We start from the raw sequence: 25,850 nt of genomic DNA on the forward strand, positions 1-25,850 counted from the left end.
CTGGTAAACTGCAATTCAAAAAGCTATCATTTCATCTTCCATATCTGCTTTTTCCATTACAGTGTCTACCCAGCATCATGTTACAAAAAAAATACACTGAAATAACATATTACTATAGAGAACCCAGTCCAAAAGCAACTTGCAAATACTGATAGTTTAAATATTTACAACTGGAGCACAACAATTGCTTAGAGATGTACATGAGATGGAGGTAGCAATTGAACCTGCAACCTTGTGGTTTAGAGTCAAGTTTGGTAGCCATGCCAAGTTGCATACATGGCTGTAATCCTACCAAGCACAGACTCGCAGTGAGCCGACTCTGTCTTTCTATAGCCAGGATATTGCTGGTGTAAGTGACTGTCCCTGTTCATGATCATATCCTCTTCTGTGTGGAGTTCAGCTTTTTTTTTTGTTTACTCCAACTAACCTCAGCTTAGTCTAGTGGTGCTGCTTCTCCGACTTACCACGGCTTTCATCTGAACAGTCTTTGCCAGAAACACATTGCATACCACAGCACTGTCTCACTCACATCTTCCTGGTTCATGGGTGGTTTCAGCTGCTGTAGGCACAGACCTGGAGAATGTGAGGAATTTGTGCCGCAGGCAGTGGGACACCTTTGTGCCCTGGCAGCGTGCTTCAGCATCTTGGACTGTGAATTGTTCTAAATTCATATCGGTTGTTTTGTTCTAGGCCAAACTATGAAGTGTTTTGTCTCAGGTGCACCATGAGAAATGAGCAGTCCTGTCAAGAATGACGGAGCTCAGTTATAAATAAACACACATAAAAGACTAGAAAGTTGAAAGGAGCTTTGACTGGTGTCATGTTGTTTAAAATAACATCGGTTAAAAAATGTATCTATATCTACCATATCTCTCTTTTTTATATGAGATATTCCCTCTCTCACTCATATATATATATATATATATATATATATATATATATATATATATATATATATATATATGTATATATACACACATACACACATAACAATTCCCAGTCTACATAGTGTAAAACACGATAGCAGAACAAAATAAACTTTCCATTCACTTTGCAAAATCTGCTTTCTCCACTATTGGATTGAGGGAGTCTAAAGCCCACCCTGCCAGTATCATTCGTTTTCTATCCGGCCAATGCCAAGGTTCTAGTTAGCCTAATACACACGTTTGTGATTTTGGACAAAAGCCCAACAACAATACAATAACAATAACTGTGTTACCATAAAGAAAACCAGACTTCAGAAAATGCCATTTAAAAACAAACAAAACACATTTTCCTATTATATGTTTGTATTTAGGGCGGCACGGTGGCGCAGTGGGTAGCGCTGCTGCCTCGCAGTTAGGAGCCCCGGGTTCACATGTTTGCATGTTCTCACCGTGTCTGCGTGGGTTTCCTCCGGGAACTCAGGTTTCCTCCCACAGTCCAAAGACATACAGGTTAGGTGCATTGGCGATTCTAAATTGTCCCTAGTGTGTGCTTGGTGTGTGTGTGTGTGTGTGCTTGGTGTGTGTGTGTGTGTGTGTGTGTGTGTGTGTTGGCGCCCTGCTCTGGGTTTGTTTCCTACCTTGTGCCCTGAGTTAAAATGACTACAGTGGTGTCTGCAAAAATAGAAAAGGTTTATAAACCAAAATATTTAGCTAGTGAGAGGACACTGAAATCTGGAATCACGTATTACCAATTTTATCATGAAAGATATTCATAAAGTCTGCACTGCTAATGTATGTTGGTATTTTGCGTGGCAGTTCAGAATTCCCATTTGTTGGATTAGCAACTGTTCTAAACAATACATGCCGATTATCTATATTTTCATCTAATAATCTGCAATAGTAGGCAGAGCATACTTACACTTTTTAAAAGTCTATGTCCATGCATTCCAGACAACTTGTAGTTCTGTTGCTCTCCACCTAATTTTCAGCATTCTAATTTAATAGTGTAAGCGCTATCATGAAACCTGGGTGAGTTTCTATGTGTTTTAAGGAGCCTACTGTAATCAAGGCCTCTCTCAGGGATACATTATATGTCAGCTGATCAAAATTATTCTCCATATTTAAGTCTGAGTTTATCAAAATACAGTATGCACAAATTTTGATACAGAGTTACAATCCAGATGTCGCACAGTCTTTGTTTAATATGTGATTGTATTGGTAATGGCAAGAACAAGTTAAAATTAGTGATCAGAGATAATTTCATTTAATGGAATATTACTTACATTTTGAATCACAACCCCATATGAAATAATTAGATCAAATGTGATATTATCACAGTGAATTAGGCCATTGACAATCTTACCAAGGCCCTTAACAAAGGAGTAAAACATTTGCTACAGGTGCCAGTGTCCACATCTTCATGAATATTAAAATCTATCAACACAACATGACATTTTTTGCTAAGTTAGACTTCTAGTACAACTCCTAGCATATTACCCCATTTCACACATTGGGTTCTGATGCCTGATCATTTTGATATTTTATTTCAACAGTTCATTGTTTTCTAGATTACATTTTTATCTCCTGGGGCCTCATGTATACCGCCGTGCGTAGAACTCATACTATAACATGGCGTAAGCACAAAAGCGGGAATGTGCGTACACACAGAAAAATCCAGATGCAGGAATCTGTACGTAAGCAAACTTCCATGTTCTTCCGCTACATAAATCCCAATCAGCATGAAAAGTAACGCACGTGCACGCGCCTTCTGTCCTGCCCCAACTCCTCTCAGAATTACGCCTCTTTGACTATGCAAATCAATATAAATAGCCTTCTGTGAAAAGACAATTGGAAAAGCACAGGGGGAAAATATAAGAATTTCAGCGAATACCAAGTGGAGGCAAAGGAAAAACGTACTATTTGTTGGTTTAAACAGTGGTATAATCAACAAAAGGAAGTTGATCGAGTGACAGAGTGTCGGAGAAACTCGAAAGCTCAAGTTCACAAAGTCGCACAGTGCACATCTTAAAATCATTTAATTTACTAGTTTCTCAAATCCCATCGTAACTAAAGTAGCACGTTAAATGCTTTATTCTGTATTTGATCTTCTATGTGCTCTGTGTGTGAATCACTACCTGCTTCTTAAACGGGCTTTCTCTTTCTCCGACAGGACACATAATCCATGACATTCGTGATATTACAGCTCTCTGAATAATTAAAATACTGAGATGTATACGTGATATCTTTTTCATGATGATAGGAATGAAAGCATGTTATTAAACATGGGAACACGGTGGCGCAGTGCTTGTTCATGTCTCACGCAAGAGGCTTGCTGCGCCATGCGTGACCTTCGATGAAATAATTTATTACAGAAGTACTGTCTCTTTCAAATGTACTAACCTCCAATTCCTGTCCTTACTTTTCTTTCTCCAAATACCCAATCGCCACACAATCAGCTCTGTAATAGACGTTAAGCCATCTGTAAGCTTAAAACGCAGATTCTTCAAAACTTTTAAGGAACATTGAAATATCTTCATAGTAAGTGTTTAATTATTCTATCCGTCTATCCTTCCAGTGTCGCGTCAGCACCAGCAAGAATACAACGCAATGCAGGAACAATCCCTGAACTAGCTAGCGCTGTGGCACCATGTCCTCACATGTTTAATTATTAACAATACTGATTATTTAAATGAAGTTAAAGTTTTATCTGTATAATATAATCAACATATTTTGCTGCATTTCATCTTAAAAATGATATCATCATCAATATGTAAATATGCGCTTTATAAAGTGGCGCAGGTTGTGCAATATTATAACTGTAGTGCAAGTTTACAGTGGGGTAATTGTACTTATAAGTACAAACAGTTCTACAAGGAGCACTTGATGGACTGATGGAGTGCGTTTATAGTTCTTGGGATGAAACGTTTTCTAAACCGCAAAGTCCGTACAGGAAGGTCTCTGAAGCATTTTGCCATGGCTGAGGCAGCGTCTGCTTCATGCTGTATCCCAATAATTCTCTTTCCCATCAGCTCCTGCTGTGATTCCCCACTCAGATACAGTGATATAAATACTCTGAGTGGTGCAGTGAGAGTAATATGGAAAAAGATGATCTGCTGTGGCAACCCTTAACGGGAGCAGCTGGAAAGAAGAAGAAGATGCAGTGAGAGTGACAACGCTAAAGAAGTTATGGTATTTGGAATACTATGGCTATTCCCTGGACCATTATATTGCTGCAGGTTAATTACAATCAGATGCATTACACTAATAAACAATATGCAGTTAGTTTCAGTGTATTTATAAAGCCGTGTCAGGAATGTGGATCTAAGAAAGAAAGGGTGACCACACAGGAACAGTAGCACTGCTTTGACACTGGGTGCCGCCAGTCTGCAAAACTGAGTGGAGAAATTGCGTACGCCAGGGTATGAGGTACCGTAGAAAAATGTGTGTGGCTTTACGCCAAGTTTAGGTTTTATACATCGCGATTTGAGCGTGGAAACGTTCGTACGCAACATTTCTGTGCATACGCACCGTTTATACATGAGGCCCCTTTTTCTTTTCCTTTTACCATAATACCCTGTTAAACTTCACCTCATAGCACCACATTAGACCGAGTTGCCAGGGCCTCCACATTATGATAATAGTTTTACTATGTATTCGCATAAACCGTTACCATTATCAATTTTCCAGGAGTTTTCACAGTAAGACGGGGAATACTCCTAATGCACACATTGGAACATTGACTAAATTTACCTTGAGGCAAGTTATTGTGAGATAAACCCATATATTTGTAGTAGGGCTTCCAACTAAAACTGACATTTAAAATATTTTCAATGATTTTTTTTTAATTTAATACTTTAGCTTACATACATTTTTCCATTGCCATTAGCTACGCTAACCTGGCATTTCTATAATAAATTACTAAGCTTTCATACACAAACAAAACATTTTTGAAATTTATTTAGCTTTTTCTTTTTCTCAAGAGGATTCTCAAACAGAGATTAACTTTGACTATTTAGAAAGGAGCAATGACAGCAATTTCAGCTATAGTTTCTTATGTATCTACTTTCTGTTTGCTTACATAAGTCTGCCTATCCTCAATTCAGTATCAGTCAGCTTTCAAGCACTTTTGTGAGCTGCATTGGAAAGACAGTACTAGTTTGGGGTGTTCCAGAATACTAGTTTTAATGTGGCAATACTTTTAAGTGGAAGTTTTCATATTAAGCTCTTTCTTTTCTGTAACATTAAAAAAAAAAAGTACCCAAACTTTCAACTTAAATTTGGAGAAAGCATTTGGTATAGGAATTTCTGTAGCAGTGGCTCTGCACAGTCATTTCCACTAAATTACCATCAAATTAAGGGACTGAGTTTTATGGAAGGAAGTGAAAACTGTATAAAAAAATGCTGGTCCTTGTTAAATTGAATTAATGATTGCCCACCATGAAATATCACAAGGTGCTACTTTATCTGTTCCACCCAAACTCTAATATTTGCACAAATATATACAAATAAATCAATATTTCTATCTAGTTCTTAAAAATAAGATTCTTAGTATGCCTAAATATTAATCATAACAAGTAAAAGTATGAATATATAAAGATAAGACCACTCCCCCATCAACATTCAATTAATTGCTGTGAAGCACTGACACATGAAAGATGAGCGGCTCCTCGTGGAATTTTGGGAGTAGAGCTGCGTGGCACTTCCATATTGCTGTGCAGGAGGGAAAGGGAGTGGCATGATTACTGCTGAGCGACAGTTCAAAAGCGCCGAATGGCACCTTGAGAAAAGGCAGTCGAGACTCGAATATTGGCTTATTGCTATTTCACATCGGTAACCCACACCTGACCCACAGGACCAAGATCGCAATGACCCGAATAGTTTCTGACCAACATATGGCCAAATGACTTGTTCAGAATGGAGCTGTAAGCCAGTGCCTGACTGTACATACTGTACATACCTACAAATATACTGGATATAAAATACGGAGACAGTTTTTTTTTTTTTAACCCATTGACTCCTCAGTAGCCTTCATCATAAATCAGCCTTAAAATGCTTATTTAGCTAAAAGTACAGCTAATAATAATATTATTTAATAATATAAAATGTACATTTCTAAATTGTATTAAAGCGGACAATATCAGTTGTAATGAAGTACTGTAATGCTTGATTACATCTTTTGAGGACATTCCAAAGTTTAGTATTGGTGTAATAAAGCTAGCATTCAAATAAAGGTGAAAAAAGTATGACTTCATAAAATGTTTATATTTTTAGATTTGGACTCAGTGAATTCAATCTGTTACATTGGAACTGTTTACAATATGTGAACCCAACTGCAGCATGGCAGCATTTTATTCAGACTTGGATTTAATACTGAACATCTGCTAATAGGAAGTGTCTTTTCATTTTAGTGCCAGGAAACCTAGGATGCTTCAGAGATAGCGGAGATCCTCCCACGCTATCTGGCAGCAGTGAGACGTCCAACAAACTGACCATTCAAAGCTGCATTAGTTTTTGCCGAAGTCGCAGATACAAGGTAAGTTATCAGAGTGATAGACAGATACTATATATATATTTATAATTTGTACCTATTTTGTGCTTTCTATGTTCCATGTGAAGTACTTTCACGGAAAAGTTCTATATAAATACAGTTACTATTTTTGTATTAGAGAAAAGCCAAGTAAAATGACACCTTTTATTGGCTAACTAAAAAAACTGTTTTTGTATTATAAATCACAGACAGACAGACAGACAGACAGACAGACAGACAGACAGACAGACAGACAGACAGACAGACAGACAGACAGACAGATAGATAGATAGATAGATAGATAGATAGATAGATAGATAGATAGACAGACAGACAGATAGATAGATAGATAGATAGATAGATAGATAGATAGATAGATAGATAGATAGATAGATAGATAGACCTTTATTTGTCCTCCGGGAAATTTGGCCACTGACACCTGAGTCAAAGTGGTGTGTAACACCCCATCTGTCATGCTTTCTCACTTACTGACTGTATTACTTATTTGTACATGCATTTGTCCATAAGTTCTTTTTTGCCAGCTAAGACTATTCTGTTTCACTTTACCTCTTTTGATTACACAATTTTTTTCTGAAAAGATTTGTAGAAAATGTGTCTCACTGTTCTGCTCCTTTTTATGGAGTCATGTGGTTGGTGAAGGTAGTCTATTTTAATGTGCCTCTCTCTGAATAGCTACATTCTATACAATACAAAACCCTTCTTACTGAGTGTTTGCCATGTAGAGCCAGTCCGTAATACCTCCCTGATTCTTATGCAGAAATCATTAACTTCTTTCTCTACTGCAGCTTGCAGGAATGGAATCAGGATATGCCTGTTTTTGTGGGAATGATCCAGATTACAGGAGACAAGGAGAAGCTGTCAGCACAGAATGCAATCATGTTTGTTTTGGGGATCACACCCAGCCATGTGGAGGAGATGGACGCCTCATCATCTTTAGCAGTGAGTTCAGAATTTTCTTTATTAGATCACTTTTCATGCAAAAATAAATGTAGCTTTATGAAATGCTTCTAAAGTGTCATGAGTTTCAAAGTTTTCTTTTATGACAGTGTTAATACAATTGACTATTTCTTTCAAATTTGAAATCTGCAAGGAACCACTTTTGGTGTGCCTCTTCCAAAGACCAAGAAATCAACTCTTGTACAACATTTTTTAATTTAAATTAGCTTTTGTTCTGTGTGAACAAGTAATTGGTGAACTGTACTAACTGAATCTCTTCAGTATAACATACATAAAAATGTCATCTGACATTCAATCTCACTTCAACCTAGAGCACAACAACAAATGCAATAAACAATTTAAACAAATTGTTTTAAGTGTTAAAATCAATAAATGTAAACATTCACCACAACCTCAGCCAGGAAATAGCAAATGTGTATAAAGAATGAAACAGTAAAGTAGCAGGATCTGTTACAGATTTCCTTAGTCACTTGTGTATTTGCCGTCATATTATTTGATCATGATAACAATTTACCCAAGTACAAACTCTGAGGTTATACAGTATTCTTTGCAATATTCCAAAAAAGAAAGATGATCACCTACACATCTTGCCCTTAAAAGTGAATGTGTCGTTAATGATTCACCTTCTTGTCAGTAGCTTTATTTATTTGGTTATTATTTTAGCTAGTCCATTTTTACTTATAAACTATAATTTGATGGGTCCAAACATACTCATTAATGATTAAGCTTTAGTGATAAAGTGAATAAAAAACAAATGTATAGTCAGTCATCATAATCTTAAATTTTCTGATAAAATATCAATCTGGGAGTGCAAAGGTGCAGCCTGGCTTTAAACTATCTGAAGCAATAAACTGCTGAACTGAAAAAATGGCTGAGAGAAAGATTAAGTATTTGGTTTCATATGCAAATGTTTAAAAATATGCTTTGTATTTCTTGTTACTAATCAATCCATCCATCTTCAAAACCTGCTTTGTCCTGAACAGGGTTGTGGTGAAGCTGGAGCAATCTCTGGACAGCACGCCAGTCAATCACATTCATGTTAATAAAATATAGCTTGTTTGTTTCAGTTTTTGGAGAGTGGTGGAATTTGCTTATGGTAACGATGGGAAACTACTTGTGTTAGTCTTTATAATGAATGTGTCAATAAGTCAGGGGATCTGGATTATTTCACTAGACTAAACCAAACAATTTAAATCAGATTCCTGAAACAGAATTCCTACCATTTTCTTATACCCTCATACTACTTTAAATTAACTGACCACTGCCAAAGGTCTTCTCTAGTAATGAAATTGGAATTTGTAAATGCTGACATGTTTGTCATTCTCCCTTCTCCAATTGGTCTTGGTAAAGAATGTTCAATCATGACAGATTTTACATTATGAAATTTAAAAATTTTATACATCTTTCATTTTCATTTTTTCTTGTGACATTTTTTATGTAAGGCCTAATAAAAAGGGAGCATAATACAAGACTTATTAGATATTAAATTAAATGGAACGTTCTGAGCATTTGTATAAGATCAAGAATGGAAGCATCATATATGCAAAAACAGATTTAATTATTTAGCTATGTAAGGTTAAATACACAGTTTAATTTAGTATATGATCTGTAAACAAATACTAATATATGTATGAACATATATGTTTTAATTTTTTTGTTGTGTTAATGTTCTGAAACCCTGGTGCACATTAAGCTGGAGATAATGGCCTTTCAAATTGGACCATTAAGTACTCTCTTTTGCCTTTTTTTATTGGATATGCCCATTTCCTACTATAGTAGTCCATAAATGTGCACCATTACATCAAGGGGATCAAAGGGGTTTACAAGATACTAGCTGAGGAAGTCTGATATTATTGTAGTACAACTCCAATTCCAAAAATTTTGGGATGCTGTGTAAAACCTAAATAAAAACAGAATGCAACGATTTGCAAATCTCATAAACCCATATTTTATTCACAATAGAATATAGAAAATATAGCAAATGAAAAAGTACCATTAAAAAAAAACAATAAGGTCATTTTGAATTTGATGGTAGCAACATGTCTCAAAACAGTGGGACAGAGCCGTGTTTACCACTGTGCAGCACTCCCTTTTCTTTTAACAACAGTCTGTAAATGTCTTGGAACTGAGGAGACCAGTTGCTGGACTTTTGGAAAAGGAACATTGTTAAATTCATGTCTGATATAGGATTCTAGCTAATCAATAGTCCTGGGTAGTCTTTGTCATATTTTTTGTTTCATGATGTGCCAAATGTTTTGAATTGGTGAAAGGTCTGTACAGCTGGCAGGCCAGTTCAGCACCCAGACTCTTCTTCTACAAAGTCATGCTGTTGTAATAGATGCATTATGTAGTTTAGCATTGTCTTGCTGAAATATGCAAGGCCTTCCCTGAAAAAGACGTAATCTAGATGAGAGTACATGTTGCTCTAAAACTTATATACCCATTTCTGCAATGATGGTGCCTTTCCAGATGTACAAGCTGCCAATTCCACAGGCACAAATGCACCCCATTCCATCAGAGATGCAGGCTTTGAACTGAGCGCCAATAACAAGCCAGATGATCCCTTTCCTCTTTAGTCTGGAGGATGTGGCATTCATGTTTTCCAAAAATGAAATTTCAAAATTCAATTTGTTTGACCACATAACAGTTTTCCACTTTGCTCATGTTAAATGAGCTTTAGCCCAGAGAAGATGGCAGCATTTCTGGATCGTGTTCACATATGGTGTCTTTTTTGCATGATAGAGCTTTAACCTGTATTTGTGGATGGCATGGTGAGCTGTGTTCCCAGACAGTGATTTACGGAAGTGTTCCTGAGGCCATACATTGATTTCCATGACAGAATCAGGCCTGTTTTTAATGCAGTGCCTCCTGAGGGCCTGAAGACCACGGGCATCCAATACTAATTTGATCTTGTCTCTGGAGTACAGAGATTTCTCTTGATTCTCATAATCTTTTGATGATATTATGTACTGTTGATGATGAGATATTCAAAGTCTCAGCAATTTTACATTGAAGAACATGTTTGAGATCTGTGGCGGAGCGACAGGTGCAGAGCAGACTCCTGTCAATCATGGAGAACCCACTGCATCCACTGAACAATATCATCTCCAGACAGAGGAGCAGCTTCAGCGACAGACTTCTGTCAATGTCCTGCTCCACTGACAGACTGAGGAGATTGTTCCTCCTCCACACTATGCGACTCTTCAATTCCACCTGGGGGGGGGGTAAACGGTAACATTATACAAAGTTATTGTCTGTTATACCTGCTTCACTCCACACTCTCCACCTTGCACTTTTTAACTTGCACTGTGTTTTTAATCACTCTTTAATTAATATTGTTTTTATCAGTATGCTGCTGCTGGAGTATGTGAATTTCCCCTTGGGGGTTAGTAAAGTATCTATCTATATTCTGAAATTGTTCCACAATTTGTTCGCAGTTTTCTTTACAGATTGGTGAACCTCTGCCAGTCTTTACTTCCGAGAGACTCTGCTCTTTTCATAACCAAACATGTTACTGACTTCTTGCCAATTAGCTTAATTAGTTGCAAAATGTTCCTCCAGCCGTTTCTTTTTAGTACCACTTACTTTTCCAGCCTTTTGTTACCCCCATCCCAACTGTTTTGAGAGATGTTGCTACCATGAAATTGAAAATGAGCTAATATTTCTCATGAAATAGTAAAATGTCTCACTTTCAACATTTATGGTTTGTGTTCTATAGTGATTAAAATATGGGTTGATGAGATATGCAAATTATTGCATTCTCTTTTATTTACATAAAGCTGCATTAAAGTGGAGATGATGCTGTTTATTTTTACTTTCTATTTTATTCTCCTTTTTAAGGTAACTATAAGTGAAAGAGACCATTAAAAAAAATAAACAAAGTGTGAGAATGGGTTTCGATGGCATAGATACTGAGTGGCTGCCTGCCTTCTTTTTACAGCATTAGTCGGTGCTTGTGGTGGCAACTATACAGCTCCAACAGCTGTCATTTATTCACCGGATTTCCCAGACAATTATGGCAGTAACCGGGTTTGCTACTGGACTATCCAAGTCCCTGGATCCTCCTTCCTCTTGTTCAATTTCACCTTCTTTGACATAAGAGATGCTACTGACATAGTGGAGCTACTGGATGGTTATACAAATCAGGTCATCTCCAGATTTGATGGCAGGAACCACCCCCAGGGCCTGGTCAACATCTCTGCTGACTTTGCAATTTTATACTTCTATTCTGATCGGAATAATCAAGCTCAAGGATTTGCTGTTGTTTACAAAGGTGAGCTACTTTTAAGGAAACTAACATGCTTTTCAGCCTGCCTTGAACTTACATTACAAAGTATTTTCTAATTCTCGGTAAGGAGGGATAGGTGAGAGAATCCGTTAATTTGTGTATGCAAACATAGTTTTCATGAATTGGATTTTTCTTATGACATCATTCTTTTATTTTCTAAACCCAATTTTACAGTTAAGGTAGCCTGAACCTGGGCTAACATTATTGGGTACAAAGCAGCAAGCAGCCCTAGACCAGCTGTCCGTCTTACACAGGTCACATCCATTCAATGGATCATTTTATGCTTGTCAGTTAGCCGAACAATGCCATTTAAGTATGGAAATTTTTCAGATCAAATGTAGAAGAAATGTTCAGTGGCATGGTGATAGAGTGGTTTCTGCTGTTGCCCCACAGATTCACAGTTGTCTGTGTAGTCTGTGTATGCTTCCCATATTTTTGTTATATATCTTCCCTCTGGCCACTCCCACATCCTAAAAGTGTGCATGTTAATTGGCCAGAATTACAACAGGATGCAGCTACTCTAACTCAAGAGATCTGCGATTCAGCAACCACTCAGCAGTCTCCATCTGTAGCAGTTGAAATTTGAAGGTTTGTTTCCTGTTGCATGTGGTGTTAATACATGATTAAATAATGAAATAAATCCAAACAAAGAACAAATGACAAAATACATAAATTCCTTAACACATTTAATTAATTATTTGTGCATTACTGGCACATTGCGTAATATACAGTATATTAATGCACTCAACCTGGAATAAAATATTTTAAAACTGAAACTTGTCAAATGTGTCCTGGCACCAACACCCACCGGCTTGATGAAAAATATATTTTAGAATTCTTGCTTAATGTCATTTATTCCAGAACACCAAACTGTCTCTTAATATTTCATAGATTACAGATCCTGTTTGCCGTATTGTTTACTAGAATTAATGCTTGGTGAAAATCAGCAGCACATTTATTTTCTTGGTTTCCTCAACTGGCTACCTAACAAATCACAAAAAAGAAAAATAAATATAATGTATAGTATTACTTCTTGTTTTGGTCTGGAACCATCCAGTAGTGCTATAGTCTATTTTATTATTGTAATATAAACACATAATTTGATTTGTGTTTTCTATTAAATGACTGAACTCATTTATTATGAACTGTTTATTATGGCACCGCAGAATGGACAGGCATATAAGAATTTCCCTGAACTTTGTATCCATGACAATACTACTAATAGTACTTCTACAATATCTAATAATATTATCATACTCTCTCTATTAAAACCCCTTGTATAGTTTAAAAAGATTTATAAATAATAAATATTTAAAACATTATCAAAAGAGCATTCTGCCACTGCAAGATGGAGAACACTTAGATTGCAATTTATACTATTAGAAATATGCCATATTTCAAGCTGATTCTGGGCGAACACTAGCAAAGAAAACATAAACTGGTCTTTGGAAAGAGATTAAAGTGTTACCCCGCTCCGTGAAAGTGAAAGACTTCTGCTGGAAACTGATGTTACAATGATGCCAACTTCCAATATTTACAACTTGTAACTGTTTAAAAGTGTATCAGTAGCCTTGTTATGGCTGAAAAGACTGTAACCAACTACTCATTTTAGTTAGAGTATATTCTTATACATGGTGAATGAATATTTTAGACATCTTTATTTTCTATGCATCCATACACACAGGTGCAAAAATCAAAAAAAAAAAAAAAAGTCTGCAAGACATTCACATTCACACTTGCACAGTGTCTTTAAGGAAACTGGGCTTCTGGATAAAACGTTTGGTCTCTGGTGAATAAAGAGCTAACAAACAACTCTTTAAAGAGCGATCTCTTCTGATCAGTTTTAACTGTTAGAAGTGAACTGAATTAGTGAAATAAACTGATAGATGACAGGACAAAACATGCTCTTCATTTCTTTACCACACAGCTGGTAATAAACAAATGTCGGATCAGTAAGCTGTATTTGCTACCTGTGTGCTGTAAATAGTTACAGCACTGTAGTGTGCACTCTGGGATTTTAAAGGCGTATTAGTTATAATTCAAGCAGGAATTGTACAAACCTTTTTTTTTTGCGGAATTGAAATCACAGTTATGATGATAGTATATATAGCAAGAGAGAGAGTTAAAGAATACTAATGAGATATTTAGGCAGGAGCAAGGCGTATATGTAAACTAATAAAGAGCAATGCATGATACAGAAAGAGAAAGTCATGGCAACGGCTCTTAATTCCTTAATACTGGAAATGTAATCAGTTTAAATTACAGCTTTCTGAAAATGGCAATGAAAAATGCACAGGAGATCAAAAAATGTTATTATGCTTCCAGACAATAAACCAATATAAAATAAATGCCCACCTCAATGCCACTTTATTTTTATAGCACCTTTCACTAGCCAAAGTGCTGTGGAACATAATATAACAAACAAAAATCTAAAATTCCAATGCACAAGCACGCACAAATTAAACCAAAAAAAATAAAATGCATGTACCGTAGATACAAAAGTATTAGTCGATCTCGCAGATAAGTCGAGTGTATTTTTTAAGCCGAAAATTACGAAATTTGTTATGACCCGCGTATAAGTCGAGGGTAAAACTGATTATAAATAATTATAATTATGGCAATCGTTCGCATCTTCCGTTGGCGCTTGGGCACGGCCTGTGAAGCAGTAGCAGGAGCAGATCGATTTGCAGCCATAATGAAGGTTTAACTATGCACAAAGATAAACACAAAAGTTAACTCTTTACACAGCGAAACACGTTGATGCTGAATGAGCGAGACGAGACTTCCTGGTTAACGCAGTGGAATTGAATTCGGCGCTCCGTCGCTGAGCCAATCAGCACACAGGAACTTAACTGCTTGCTCTAATTGGGTAGCTTCTCAGCCATCCGCTAATAGCATCCCTTGTATGAAATCAACTGGACAAACCAACTGAGGAAGCAAATACCAGAAGTAAAAAGACCCATTGCTGGCTTATAATTATTAAATTGTGTTGTCCCGCGGATAAGTTGACCCTGTTTTTTTTAATGAATTTTAAGGCATAAATTTTTCGACTAATACGCGAGTATCTACAGTGTAGGTTATTGTGATCAAGCTAAGTTATGCTTTAGTATTGTAAATAGATGGACTGAAACATAATGTCCCAGAAGTGCTCTATTGGATTTAGGTCAGGCGAGCGTGGGGGCCAGTCAATGGTATCAATTCCTTCATCCTCCAGGAACTGCCTGCATACTCTCACCACATGAGGCCGTGCATTGTTGGGCACCAGGAGGAACCCAGGCCCCACTGCACCAGCATAGGGTCTGACAATGGGTCCAAGGATTTTATCCCCATACCTAATGGCAGCCAAGGTGCCATTGTCTAGCCTATAGAGGTCTGTGCGTCCCTCCATGAATATGCCTCCGCAGACTAGCACTGACCCACCACCAAAGCGGTCATGATGAACGATGTTACGGGTAGCATAACGTTCTCCACGGCTTCTCCACACCCCTTCACGTCTGTCACATGTGCTCAGGGTGAACTGTGGAAAAAGCACAGGGTGGCAGTGGTGGACCTGCCAATTCTGTTATTCTATGGCAAATGCCAGTTGAGCTCCACGGTGCCGGGCAGTGAGCACAGGGCCCACTAGAGGACGTTGGGCCCTTGGGCCACCCTCATGAAATCTGTTTGTGATTGTTTGCTCAAAGACATTCACACCAGTGGCCTTCTGGAGATCATTTTGTAGGTCTCTGGCAGTGCTCATCCTGTTCCTCCTTACCCAAAGTAGCAGATACTCGTCCTGCTGATGGGTTAAGGACCTCCTATGGCCTTGTCCAGCTCTCCTAGAGTAACTGCATGTCTCCTGGAATCTCCTCCATGCCCTTGAGACTGTGCTGGGAGGCACAGCAAACCTATTGGGTTTACTTGTGTGACTACTACCAATTCTGATAAGCACAGCTTAGTCTTTTACTGCAAGTCTATTGTGTGGACATTTATTTCAATATGATGGTGAGAGAAGGGCTATTCACAATTTATATTTTTGTGGTATCTCACGATCCTACCCACCTACTGTATTTATTTCAGGTTTGGTAAAAGAAGACAATAGAAACACTCATTAACTGAGGAGAGGAACTCCCCATCTGCTTTTGTCTTTCTTTAAAAAGAAAAATGGAAGTAATAGTTCCCTGTTTGAGTAGGAAGATACACCTACTAGGAAAAAAAAGGCTCTGTAATCTGTTCTGTTTGAACGCTTTGGGGTATTTTATGAATTTATGACTTACCACTCTAAGTAGTTTACAAATAGAAGGGGATTATAGTGATGCGTCTTTACCTCATTAGAAAGTTTGTACCTATGAAAAAGAAATGACCATTTGTCCTCCAGGCCAAGTTTTTGAGAAATGGGATATGCTGGATAGAGATCAGTCCATCTTAGCCTGATTTTTTTTTTTTTTTTTTTTACATTTCAGAACAGATGGCGCTTGCGTAGGTGCTTTTGATTTTGAGAGGTTGTAATTTATTTTTCATATAAATATTTAAAAAACATAAGTGCTCTGCTTCTAACTCTGGTATTTGCCTGCCAGGATTAATCACAGATAATACAAGGCAACATTAGTACTTGGCATAATTAAGTTAAATATTTAACATGCTTTGAAGAAAATATCAGACTTGCTCTCTAATTAGGACAATTTGGCACATTAAATTAGGCTCTTTCTGCATGTTTTCACAGAGCTGTATGTTAAGCATTTACTTGAACATGTGCATGCTTTAACTGTTGACAGATATGATAATTTGTTTAATTTAGGAAAAGCAAGGTTACTCTATGCTCTCTTTCATTTATTTAAATAAAATGTATCTAATTACAACCATCAATCCAGGCTCAGTTTTATAACGAGCTCTAATGTGGACGGCACATTATAATACAATTATTTTTGTAATTTAGCTTTTCCTTGTTGCCCGTCCCCTTCCTTGGCTACTGTAAAGCACTGGTGCAAGTTCCAATATTGTTCTTGCATTTTGCTTGGGACAGCTGTAGTCCTGTACTGAAACAGCCACATTTACCCAACAAATGAGTACATGAACCAATGCATTCAAAATTTTTTCTAAATCTGAATTATAAATGTATTTAAGGTCACAAATTATTTTGAATCTAAGAGGTATTTTGTACACATAGCAGGCTGCATTCTGGTATGTTAGCTAAGCTCACAGTGGATATGTCAGTGCAGAAATCTACACATGGAGTAAAGGAGAAGATCTCAGTTTAAAAAGCTCTTTATAGATCTGAATGTCTTCTTTCCTACTGAGCATTTGGTTTCCAGGTCATGGATCTCATTATGTAAGAGGATGTTTAGCACATTTCACTGCAAAGTTTATTAAGTACAAGTGAAGGGAATGATGAATGGGTGTCCATCGCACCTCTTTGTATATAAGCAGACCCATTCTTTCTTACTCCTTTCTTATTGCGGTTTTCATTTGCAGCTCTGAGGAAACAGGATCCCAGTGTGGTTTACCTTGAAGAAAAGAACAACCAGACTGAAGCGGAATCTCCATCAAATACTGAAAAAGCCAACCTCACATTAAATGCTGCACGGTCACCTCAGATTTTCTATGTGATCACCTCAAGCCCCAGTAAGCCTACTCATAACATGCCAGGTCAGTGGTAACAGTTATAATTAGCTCCTTTCTCAGTGGCACTCCAAGCTGGGTGATAACCCAGAAATGCCAGCCTGGGTGCACACTACATAGTACAAGACTGCTTTAACATCTTTGTCACTGTAATAAAGACAAACTGCACAGACACAAAAAGACAAGCAATCACTACCATGCTAACATGTATGAAATATGAAAGCTTTCTTGGCAATAATCCAATTTGTTTTTCCCTAATTCAAATATTTTTTTTCAAATCTTAGAAAATAAGGACATAAAATAGGTTAGTAGTGTAATGAATAACAAGACCTTTAACTAGATGTTTGTGCGTAGCTGAATTTAAAGCTTCTATGCTGCACCTTGCAGGTAGGTTACAATGCAGCTCTGATAGTACCCCACAGATGACAGCAATGCCAGCTATCAGAGCTGAATGCATTATACAGCACAGTTAGTCTAACCACTCGTATGTCTGCTCTGCATTCCAGCTGTGAGCACAAAGGTCAGAGTTCAGTGCTTTGTACGATCCTGACTTGACTAGCTAACATTCATTTCTGAGTGAGCTGCAGTAAAGCTCAGGGAGCAAAAGGGATGAAAGTTAATTTGTTTAAAATTTGTAAAAAAAAATTGATCTGAAGCATCCCAGGATGCTTTTTCTTCCCATTTTATTTATATATATATATATATATATATATATTAAGAATGAAGTAGTGTTGAAGATGTTTTACTTGTGAATGACAGTTTAGTAGTTACAGTAAGGTGCTATATACTCAAATGCATCACCCACTAGTGTGATTAAGTGCAAAAACTGGCAACCAGGAGTACGCAAAAGGTGCCCTTTTATAGTGAGTACAATCATCATGCTAGTACAGAACTGCAATTCTATAGTTTACATTAATACAAGGTTTTAGAAACTGGTAACAAGTAGTAGGAAACAGGGGTAAGGAGTACTTTATATATATATATATTTAATTTTCATCTATTTTGATGCATCCTTGTTATCATGGTGCTGGAGAGTGGTAATGGTTTGCATGTTGGTCACATATTTCAGCTTACAGGTGAGTCACTAAATAAGAGTCACATATGAACACCACAGCTCAAAGACGAAGTCTTCAAAATAGCAAGAGTCCACCTCTGCTTTAAAAACCGGGAAATGTATACTCACTTTATGAGAAGAAAAACTAAAAAGTAAACTGTGCATTTGGCATCCCAATTTTTTGTTATGTAGCTAATGAATATGTTGTATTAGAAGAGCTAATGTTATTAAATAATGTAGTGCTTTATGATAAATCCATACACTTCCACAGCGTATTCTTTACACAACTGCTACTTAGTCAGTGAATGGTCACATTGCATGATTTTATGTTGAAATCCGTGGGAGTACAGACCCCTACTGTGAGTGTAAAATATACTGCATAAAATATAAAAAGACATGAAATGTAGTGCTGTAAAATTTGGTACAAGGCAGACAAACCAGACAGAATGTATAATCATTTTAAGTCGCTCTTCTTTTTGCAATACTAGGGTGTTGTACCGTGTTAGCCATTATGAATGTAGAGAAAAGCCAAGCAAAATGACACCTTTTATTGGCTAACTAAAAAGATTACAATATGCAAGCTTTCGAAGCAACTCAGGCCCCTAATTACATCTTGCCTGAAGAAGGGGCCTGAGTTCCCTCGAAAGCTTGCATATTGTAATCTTTTTAGTTAGCCAATAAAAGGTGTCATTTTGCTTGGCTTTTCTTTTTGCAAGAAAGCCTCGTTTCTTAAAATGTTCTGTGGTGCAACTCCTAGTGTAGGACATGTGCGAAAGTGTCTTTTTACTAACATCAGCTCTGCCCTTGCCATATCTGTCATTGCAGTGTGGACAATCTATGCATTGGCAGCTCTTCTGACCCTGACTGTTATAGCTATGGTGGCGAAGGTTCTACTACACCTAACAGTCAAGTAAGTGGCCTGGTTTGTTGCAATGTCCTTAAAGGTTTTTAACACAGCTGTGAAAGGTTTTACAGAATATATGCTACTCAATACTGCCTCTATTACCAATCTTAACTTACCTAATATTATACTAAACATGGTGTTTAATAAAGCTAACATATACAGTACCAAACACTGCACAGAATGTATAAACTGAAATCTTACAGTGACGATTTGCAATTAGTGGCCATTCAGGTATTTTCTTGGCATCAAGAAGAGTTTTCAGATTACATTGTACTTCCTTAGAGCCCATTCCCATTGCCAGGATCTAGTATGCCTAAATCTGTCTAGCTGTTTTCTGTTGTCCAGCTGGCATTGACCCCTCATTCTTCACATGGAGGCTCTGACACACATTAGATTTTTTTGTCTTTGCCTGACAGGGCTCTGTGGGTTGCCCTATAGAAATCCAAAAAAAAAGGTACACCATGTTGCAGTAATCAGAACACACACTCACTGTCCACATGGCGTCAAAGTGGTGTACTTCTAGTTTTTTGAGCAACACACCAAAACCATCTGTACCTCAAAGATTGTTGCCAACATTGTATAGAAAACCATCTGTAAGTCGACATGTTCATCACCACAACAGACGGGTGTTAGGAAGGTCATGTCAGCATGTAATCCAAGATTTGCAAGCTACTGTTGTTTCATGTACCACCCATAATTAGTAAAATATGCAACACTTCCTTTTCTCCCAGCGCCCTTTGCACTACAATACATAATTCACCCACCCTAAAAACACAACTGCCCTGCGAGCCTACATGAATAAGTACAGTGCCTTTTCTGCTTTCAGATCTCCAAGAATCCCCACCATCAGTGGCTCAGAAAGTTGCAACCAGAATGCTTCGACAGAGCCATGGATAATCTTCTACCGGCCATCTACCATCTCTTTCTTTAAGAAGAAGCTGAAAAATCGCCACGGTGACCTCAGTCCCTTGGTGAGCCATTAAGAGCTTCATGCACTACAAAAGAGTGTTCTTCACAGAGACACCGGACAGTGCTAGGCAGCCATGTTCAGACTTTGCAAGCACATCCACTGCACTTCAACCTTACCCAAAGGCTTTGCAATGCTGTATCACGCCAGGGAAGGCCGTCAGCTGAGCCACAGTGGGTGCAACAGGAGAGGAGGCCAAAAATAAAAAAGTAACTTTTTCTGTGATGGAGTTGCCTTTCGAAGCTTTGGTGCCTTAAACCTGGGAAAGCTGATCTTGTTTTTATTTAATTTTTCTAGTTTTCCCCAAAGCAACGTAATCTGAAGCACTTAATTTAAAACTCTTTGGGTGCAGACACAGCGCCTCATGTTCAACAAATTGCTTCAAGGAGATTTGTGTAACCTGGCAAATACCAAAAATCAGTAGCTATGTGCAGAAGAGGGATAGAGAGACTCCAGGCATCACAATGCAAGCGCAAGAAATTAGGAACCCAAAGAGTGCAAAAACACAACAGCAGATGGCCTGCAAGAAGCTTCTGGTCAGGGAAGCTCCAAGTTGCTAAAAACTCACCTGTTTGGGTGGCATCCTTCTTTTCTGTGAAATCCCCATTTAGCTGTTGTGGCTTTGGCTGTGTCCCTGATATGTGCCACCTGAGAAGTGATGACATGAGCTGCCCATTGTGAAAATGGCATCTAGATGTGGATTTGGAATCCAGTTGGAGTACTCCACATTCTTTGACTGAGGTGCACCGGCGTAGCCCTTCACTAACTTTGTTGGATGTAATCAGAATGTGTGTTGTGGCTTTGCCTTTATCATATTAATGTGAAAAGTATGTGAGGGCATTAGCTTGGGCCAAGGTTAAAATGTTTCAAGTGCCTTATAAAGGATGGTCCACATACACATAGTGGCTTTGAGCTGGCTGAACAAACTGGCACCCACAGAAAAGGTACCAGAGCAAGGTGATGATTTATAAAATGTTATACAGATTGCAGTCAGTCAACGATATAACCCCACCCACCAAGAAGACGCGTGTAGATTGGTTCAGCAAAATCCTTAATGGCTGTTGGAATCCAAGTGCCAAAGGTGCTACATTGGTCATCTTCCTTCTCCTGAGCACAACAGCTGCCAGCCTATCATTTGGTACCTACTGTATGTGCTGAAGACTTGTGGGTACATGGCCGGAGGATGGCTTCACTGGTGACACATTCATTACAAAAATGTCTGTCATGAAAGGACCTGCCCTTTACTTTTAAAACATCCAACAACATAGCAGTAAACTTTATTCTGTCTCAATGGGTGCTGTTAATAGGGTCCAAGCCAAAAGGCTGAGTTTCTAAAGAAAATACAAAGGAAAACTCTACAAGAATTTTATTTACATGGTCATCCTTCTGTGACCAAAGAACAAAACAACAAGGAAAGGAACTAAAGAATTAAATGGACAAGGAAAGGAACTGAAGTCTTTTGTGTTGCATTTAATGCAATTGTGTTCTACTGTCGCTGATGAAAAATTGCTCAGGGTTACGCTTCAGTCGGGAGAAGCTGGCCACCAGGAGTCAGAAGAGATCAGCTTTTAAAGTTGAGCCATAAGGAAAGCCCCCTTTGACTTCTAACTGCAGTTATCATGAGTGTCATATTACACAGCTGCAGCCTTTCTGCTCTTCGCAACGTCACTGCACAGATCCGAGGCCTTTGAGCACAGGCTTGATTAGTTCAGGCGTGTCCTCCCACATGTCTTTACTCATTAGTGGCCAATCCAAACTATGGGTTTGAAATGATTACACAGCCTCCATATTTAAGCAATCAGTTTGTGTATAGTGCCTTACAGAGAGTCGGGTTACATGTCAGTAAACAAACCAACACCCAATAATTCACTGACAAAGTACCGAGAATGTGGTGAATATCACAGAGTAACATGTAGCCTGGTGCATACTGCAATGGCCTGGATATTCTCCACCACAAAAACTAATCTGATTTAATCAGAAAAACTCATGTAATGAAGAACTATATACTAGATAAATCTTGTTCATTTAATTCCCAGCAAATTTTGCTCTTGACACACAATTATTCGATTTTAAACTTAAATTAAAGCCGGTCCTTTGCTGCCCCTCCTTCTGGTTACAGCTAAGATGTGCACTTGGTTATGTTTTAACTATTCTGCAGTGGGACAACTGGTCCAGTCAAACTGTTAGACTCTAATGCCTACTAGTAATTCAAATCAGGATGAAAAGGCAAGTTTTTATATATTATAAACTAAAGTTCTGCTAAGAAATATATCAAACAAAATCTTATTTCCACAATATTTATGGGATCAATGCAAGTCAATGAATGATAGAGAACATAAGTAACTAACTGAAACATTACAATAAAGAGGAAAAAATATTGATGAATCAAACACCATGAAATGTTGCAATAATCCAAAAAAATCTCAGCCACTTATTAATTATGAATGCTTGAACAGTACTTGATATATTGGCCTTTAAATCTGTCTGCTTTATTTTTATTGCACCTTTCAAGCAAAATACACAATTGATAATTTATAACAAAAACTTACATACTAAAAAAATAAAGAACAATATCTAGTAGCATAATTCTGATCTAGCTGAAATGATGTCAAAGTTTGAGGATTTAGACAAGAAAACAAAGTATTCTAGTAACTATATACAGTACAGTAGACACGTGTATGTTCTGTATCCTCAAAATATAACACAAATCTCACTATAGCTATGATTCTAAGATAATAAAAACAGGACTATGCCACAATGTTCAATCATGTCATTGAATACTAAAAGCCAAGGTCCCTAGCACAGCCTGACTGTCTGAGCACAGACAGTGTTTGAGAGTGGACCAGGATATAGGCAAGTAAACAAAAAAAGGTCAAAACCAGAAAATCAAAAATACAAATCTCAAAACCCAAACAAGAGTTACAAATTGTGGTCAAAAATTTAAAATCAAAAGACAAAAACCAGGGACTATGAATCCGTGTTAGGATGGAATTATTACTGGAGTACCTCAGTAATTTTAGTCCCATCCGAACCACTTATGTCAGTAACCTGTTACGAAATGCACGTTCACATTTCAGTAAACATTACAAACCCTTCTACCTTCTATAAAAAGTCCACAAAACATTACCCCAGCTAAAAATAGTACAGTGCAAAAAGACAAATCAGTAAAATTCAGAACTAAAATTACAGAGGTCCTCCAGTAATAATGACTTTACACCATCTCCCTGTGTAAAACTAATCTCCTCTGGATAGGGCTTTTTGAAATAGCGATTTCAAAATGGGTATTGAATCCACAATTTAGATCAGGAAGGAACATCCTGGATGACCGGTTATCCTGCCACGTTGTTACCCAAAGGTCATGACCTCAGAGGACATGCCCCTAACAACACATGAAGTGGTCCTAATGACAAGAACCCAAAGTGGCACTGATAATTAAATACAAAATCGTGGACAAAAAGGTCCAAAACATTTTATATCACTTAAGTAAATAGCATTTCCAAAAATAAGCGTTAGATTAATATTTGCACTCAAAAACCCTTCAAACAAGTGTCAGATCTCAGGAATCAATGGAGAAAAACATTAAAATAGAAATAAAAAAACAAAACCCTAACTCATCCTGATCCAGATCAACAAAATATCTGTTTCATGTCCATTTCACTTTAAGAAATAAGACATCCATTTTTTTTGTCAGCAATATAATCAAATCTGCAAGCCTACTAAATACCATAAGATATGATAAAAGGATAGAAGTGGTATCTTTACCAAAACAAAGGAAATTTATGCCACTGAAGGACAAGGCCAAGTTGCAGCAGCATATATAGTGAAGGCAAAACTGCAATCAGTAAAGAAGTGTAATGGGGCTGAAACAAAAGAGCAACCAGAATAAAACAATCCAGATTCATTACTAATAAATCATAAAGAGACAGTCAACAAAATCCAAAATGAAAACAAATGGCAAATGTTGTTATAAATTCAAAAAACATAATAACAAAATTAAGGGTTTAAAAAAAAAAAGTTAATCTGTTTGACTGTTTATTCCAAAATGAGGATATTTGTGAGCATCTCAGTCGAGTTTGTTAATTGCGACCAAAAACAACATGGCTGAAACCCTCGAGAAGCAACACAAAGTTACGGAATATGTGAAAAATGACACATTAAACAGAAACATTATATATCACTGGTTATTTTATAAATGCAGTTAAAGCCATAAAACGGGACACAGATTGGCCAGCTAGATTTCTCCATTTGATACATCTCTGTTTATTACATCATGCCCGTGGTATGCCAGCTATTACTTCCAAGTCAGGACTTAAAAACTGACAAACACAGAACTCCTCGTCAACCTGGTATGGAATGTGCATGGCCTCCAGAGGTCTTCATGGACGCCCCTTCTAGGTTAGGTTAAGTGGCTGTTCCAAGCTGGCCTTATGTAACTTGCCCCAGAGACAGACCGATACTTCCCGCCTCCATGACCATGACTTGGATTCAACTGGTCTGACAGTGTGACATCATCCCAGAAATGTGACCAGGGTCAGAAGCCCACTAGCCAGCCAGCACCCACCACCTGCCAGTCTTTCATCAGTTCTCGGACTACTTTGCATTTCTTGTCTTTGCCAGAATGAGACGCCTTCTGATTTGGGATCAACAAAATAAATAAATAATGAAATAAAACAACACACACTTGACTTCATAATAAGGTATTCTGGATTTTTTTTCATCCAAATTGTATATAATAATGGTGAGAGTATTAATTTATACACTAAATTATTCAGTTATTTTGGATGTGAATGAGATTTCTGTTATCTTTTTATAAATAAGTTAAATTGTAGTTCTATTTAATGTGGTCCAAGTGTCAAATAAATATGCATGTTTCATATGTCACCAGGTGGCCTTCATTGGCATGCCTTGTTTTCTTTCTTTGTGTACCAATCCTAAAATGAAAACTGAACTGTTATGCTGGTTCCTCTTTAATGATGCTATATGCCTAACAAAATGAATGTGGCTTTTATTACCAGAAATGGTCAACCCACTCATCTGTACAATAGTATAAGTTAGAATTGGTCTGACTGCAGTTCAGCAATGGTGTCAGCTTCGGTTAGCATCACCGATCTATGTCTATTTTATCTAGGTCTGTTACAAAGCAACAAAGGTTTGCATAACTGCTGGTGGCTAGTCTCAAACCCAGAAATAAGCACTTTAAAGTGTGAGCTAAATGGAGAGCTTCATCAGTCAGCCATGTAGACCCTGTCTCTGAACACTGCAAGCGGTGCGCTTCCTGGTAACGTGTGTTAGCCTCACCCTTTTCCGTGCAGTATCACCACTACAGCAACTGAAAATAAATACATGCTTCCCTCAAATTACATACAATCTCTTCATAAAAATTCTGCCATACACAGTAAGTCATTGAATACATGCGAGTTTCTTATGAACTACAGTGAGGCCGATAATTCTTGGTTACAAAGACCAAATCTGGCACAAGTTTCAAACGGCAGTGATTCTTACAAGTGGCTTATATGTACATTATTGTGCATTATTTTCAGTACTGTATTATGACTTTAAAAGTGGGAAAAATTTATGAAAGAGTTGAAAATTTCAAATAATTTGATGT

General features: G+C 37.5%; 1 protein-coding gene across 1 annotated transcript in view; it reads left to right on the plus strand.

Moving 5' to 3' along the window:
* kremen1 (kringle containing transmembrane protein 1) overlaps positions 1 to 25,123 on the plus strand; it is a 122,331-nt gene extending 97,208 nt beyond the window's left edge. The window contains exons 4-9 of the mRNA XM_028825252.2: positions 6,335 to 6,459; positions 7,260 to 7,413; positions 11,372 to 11,704; positions 17,171 to 17,344; positions 19,197 to 19,281; positions 20,102 to 25,123. Coding sequence (XP_028681085.1) covers positions 6,335 to 6,459; positions 7,260 to 7,413; positions 11,372 to 11,704; positions 17,171 to 17,344; positions 19,197 to 19,281; positions 20,102 to 20,258 — 1,028 coding nt within the window. The 3' untranslated portion in view covers positions 20,259 to 25,123. The remainder of the gene's footprint in view (positions 1 to 6,334; positions 6,460 to 7,259; positions 7,414 to 11,371; positions 11,705 to 17,170; positions 17,345 to 19,196; positions 19,282 to 20,101) is intronic.
* The last annotated feature ends 727 nt before the right edge of the window (positions 25,124 to 25,850 follow it).

This window comes from Erpetoichthys calabaricus, chromosome 18 (assembly GCF_900747795.2).
Source record: "Erpetoichthys calabaricus chromosome 18, fErpCal1.3, whole genome shotgun sequence".
In the NCBI taxonomy this organism is placed as follows: domain Eukaryota; kingdom Metazoa; phylum Chordata; class Cladistia; order Polypteriformes; family Polypteridae; genus Erpetoichthys; species Erpetoichthys calabaricus.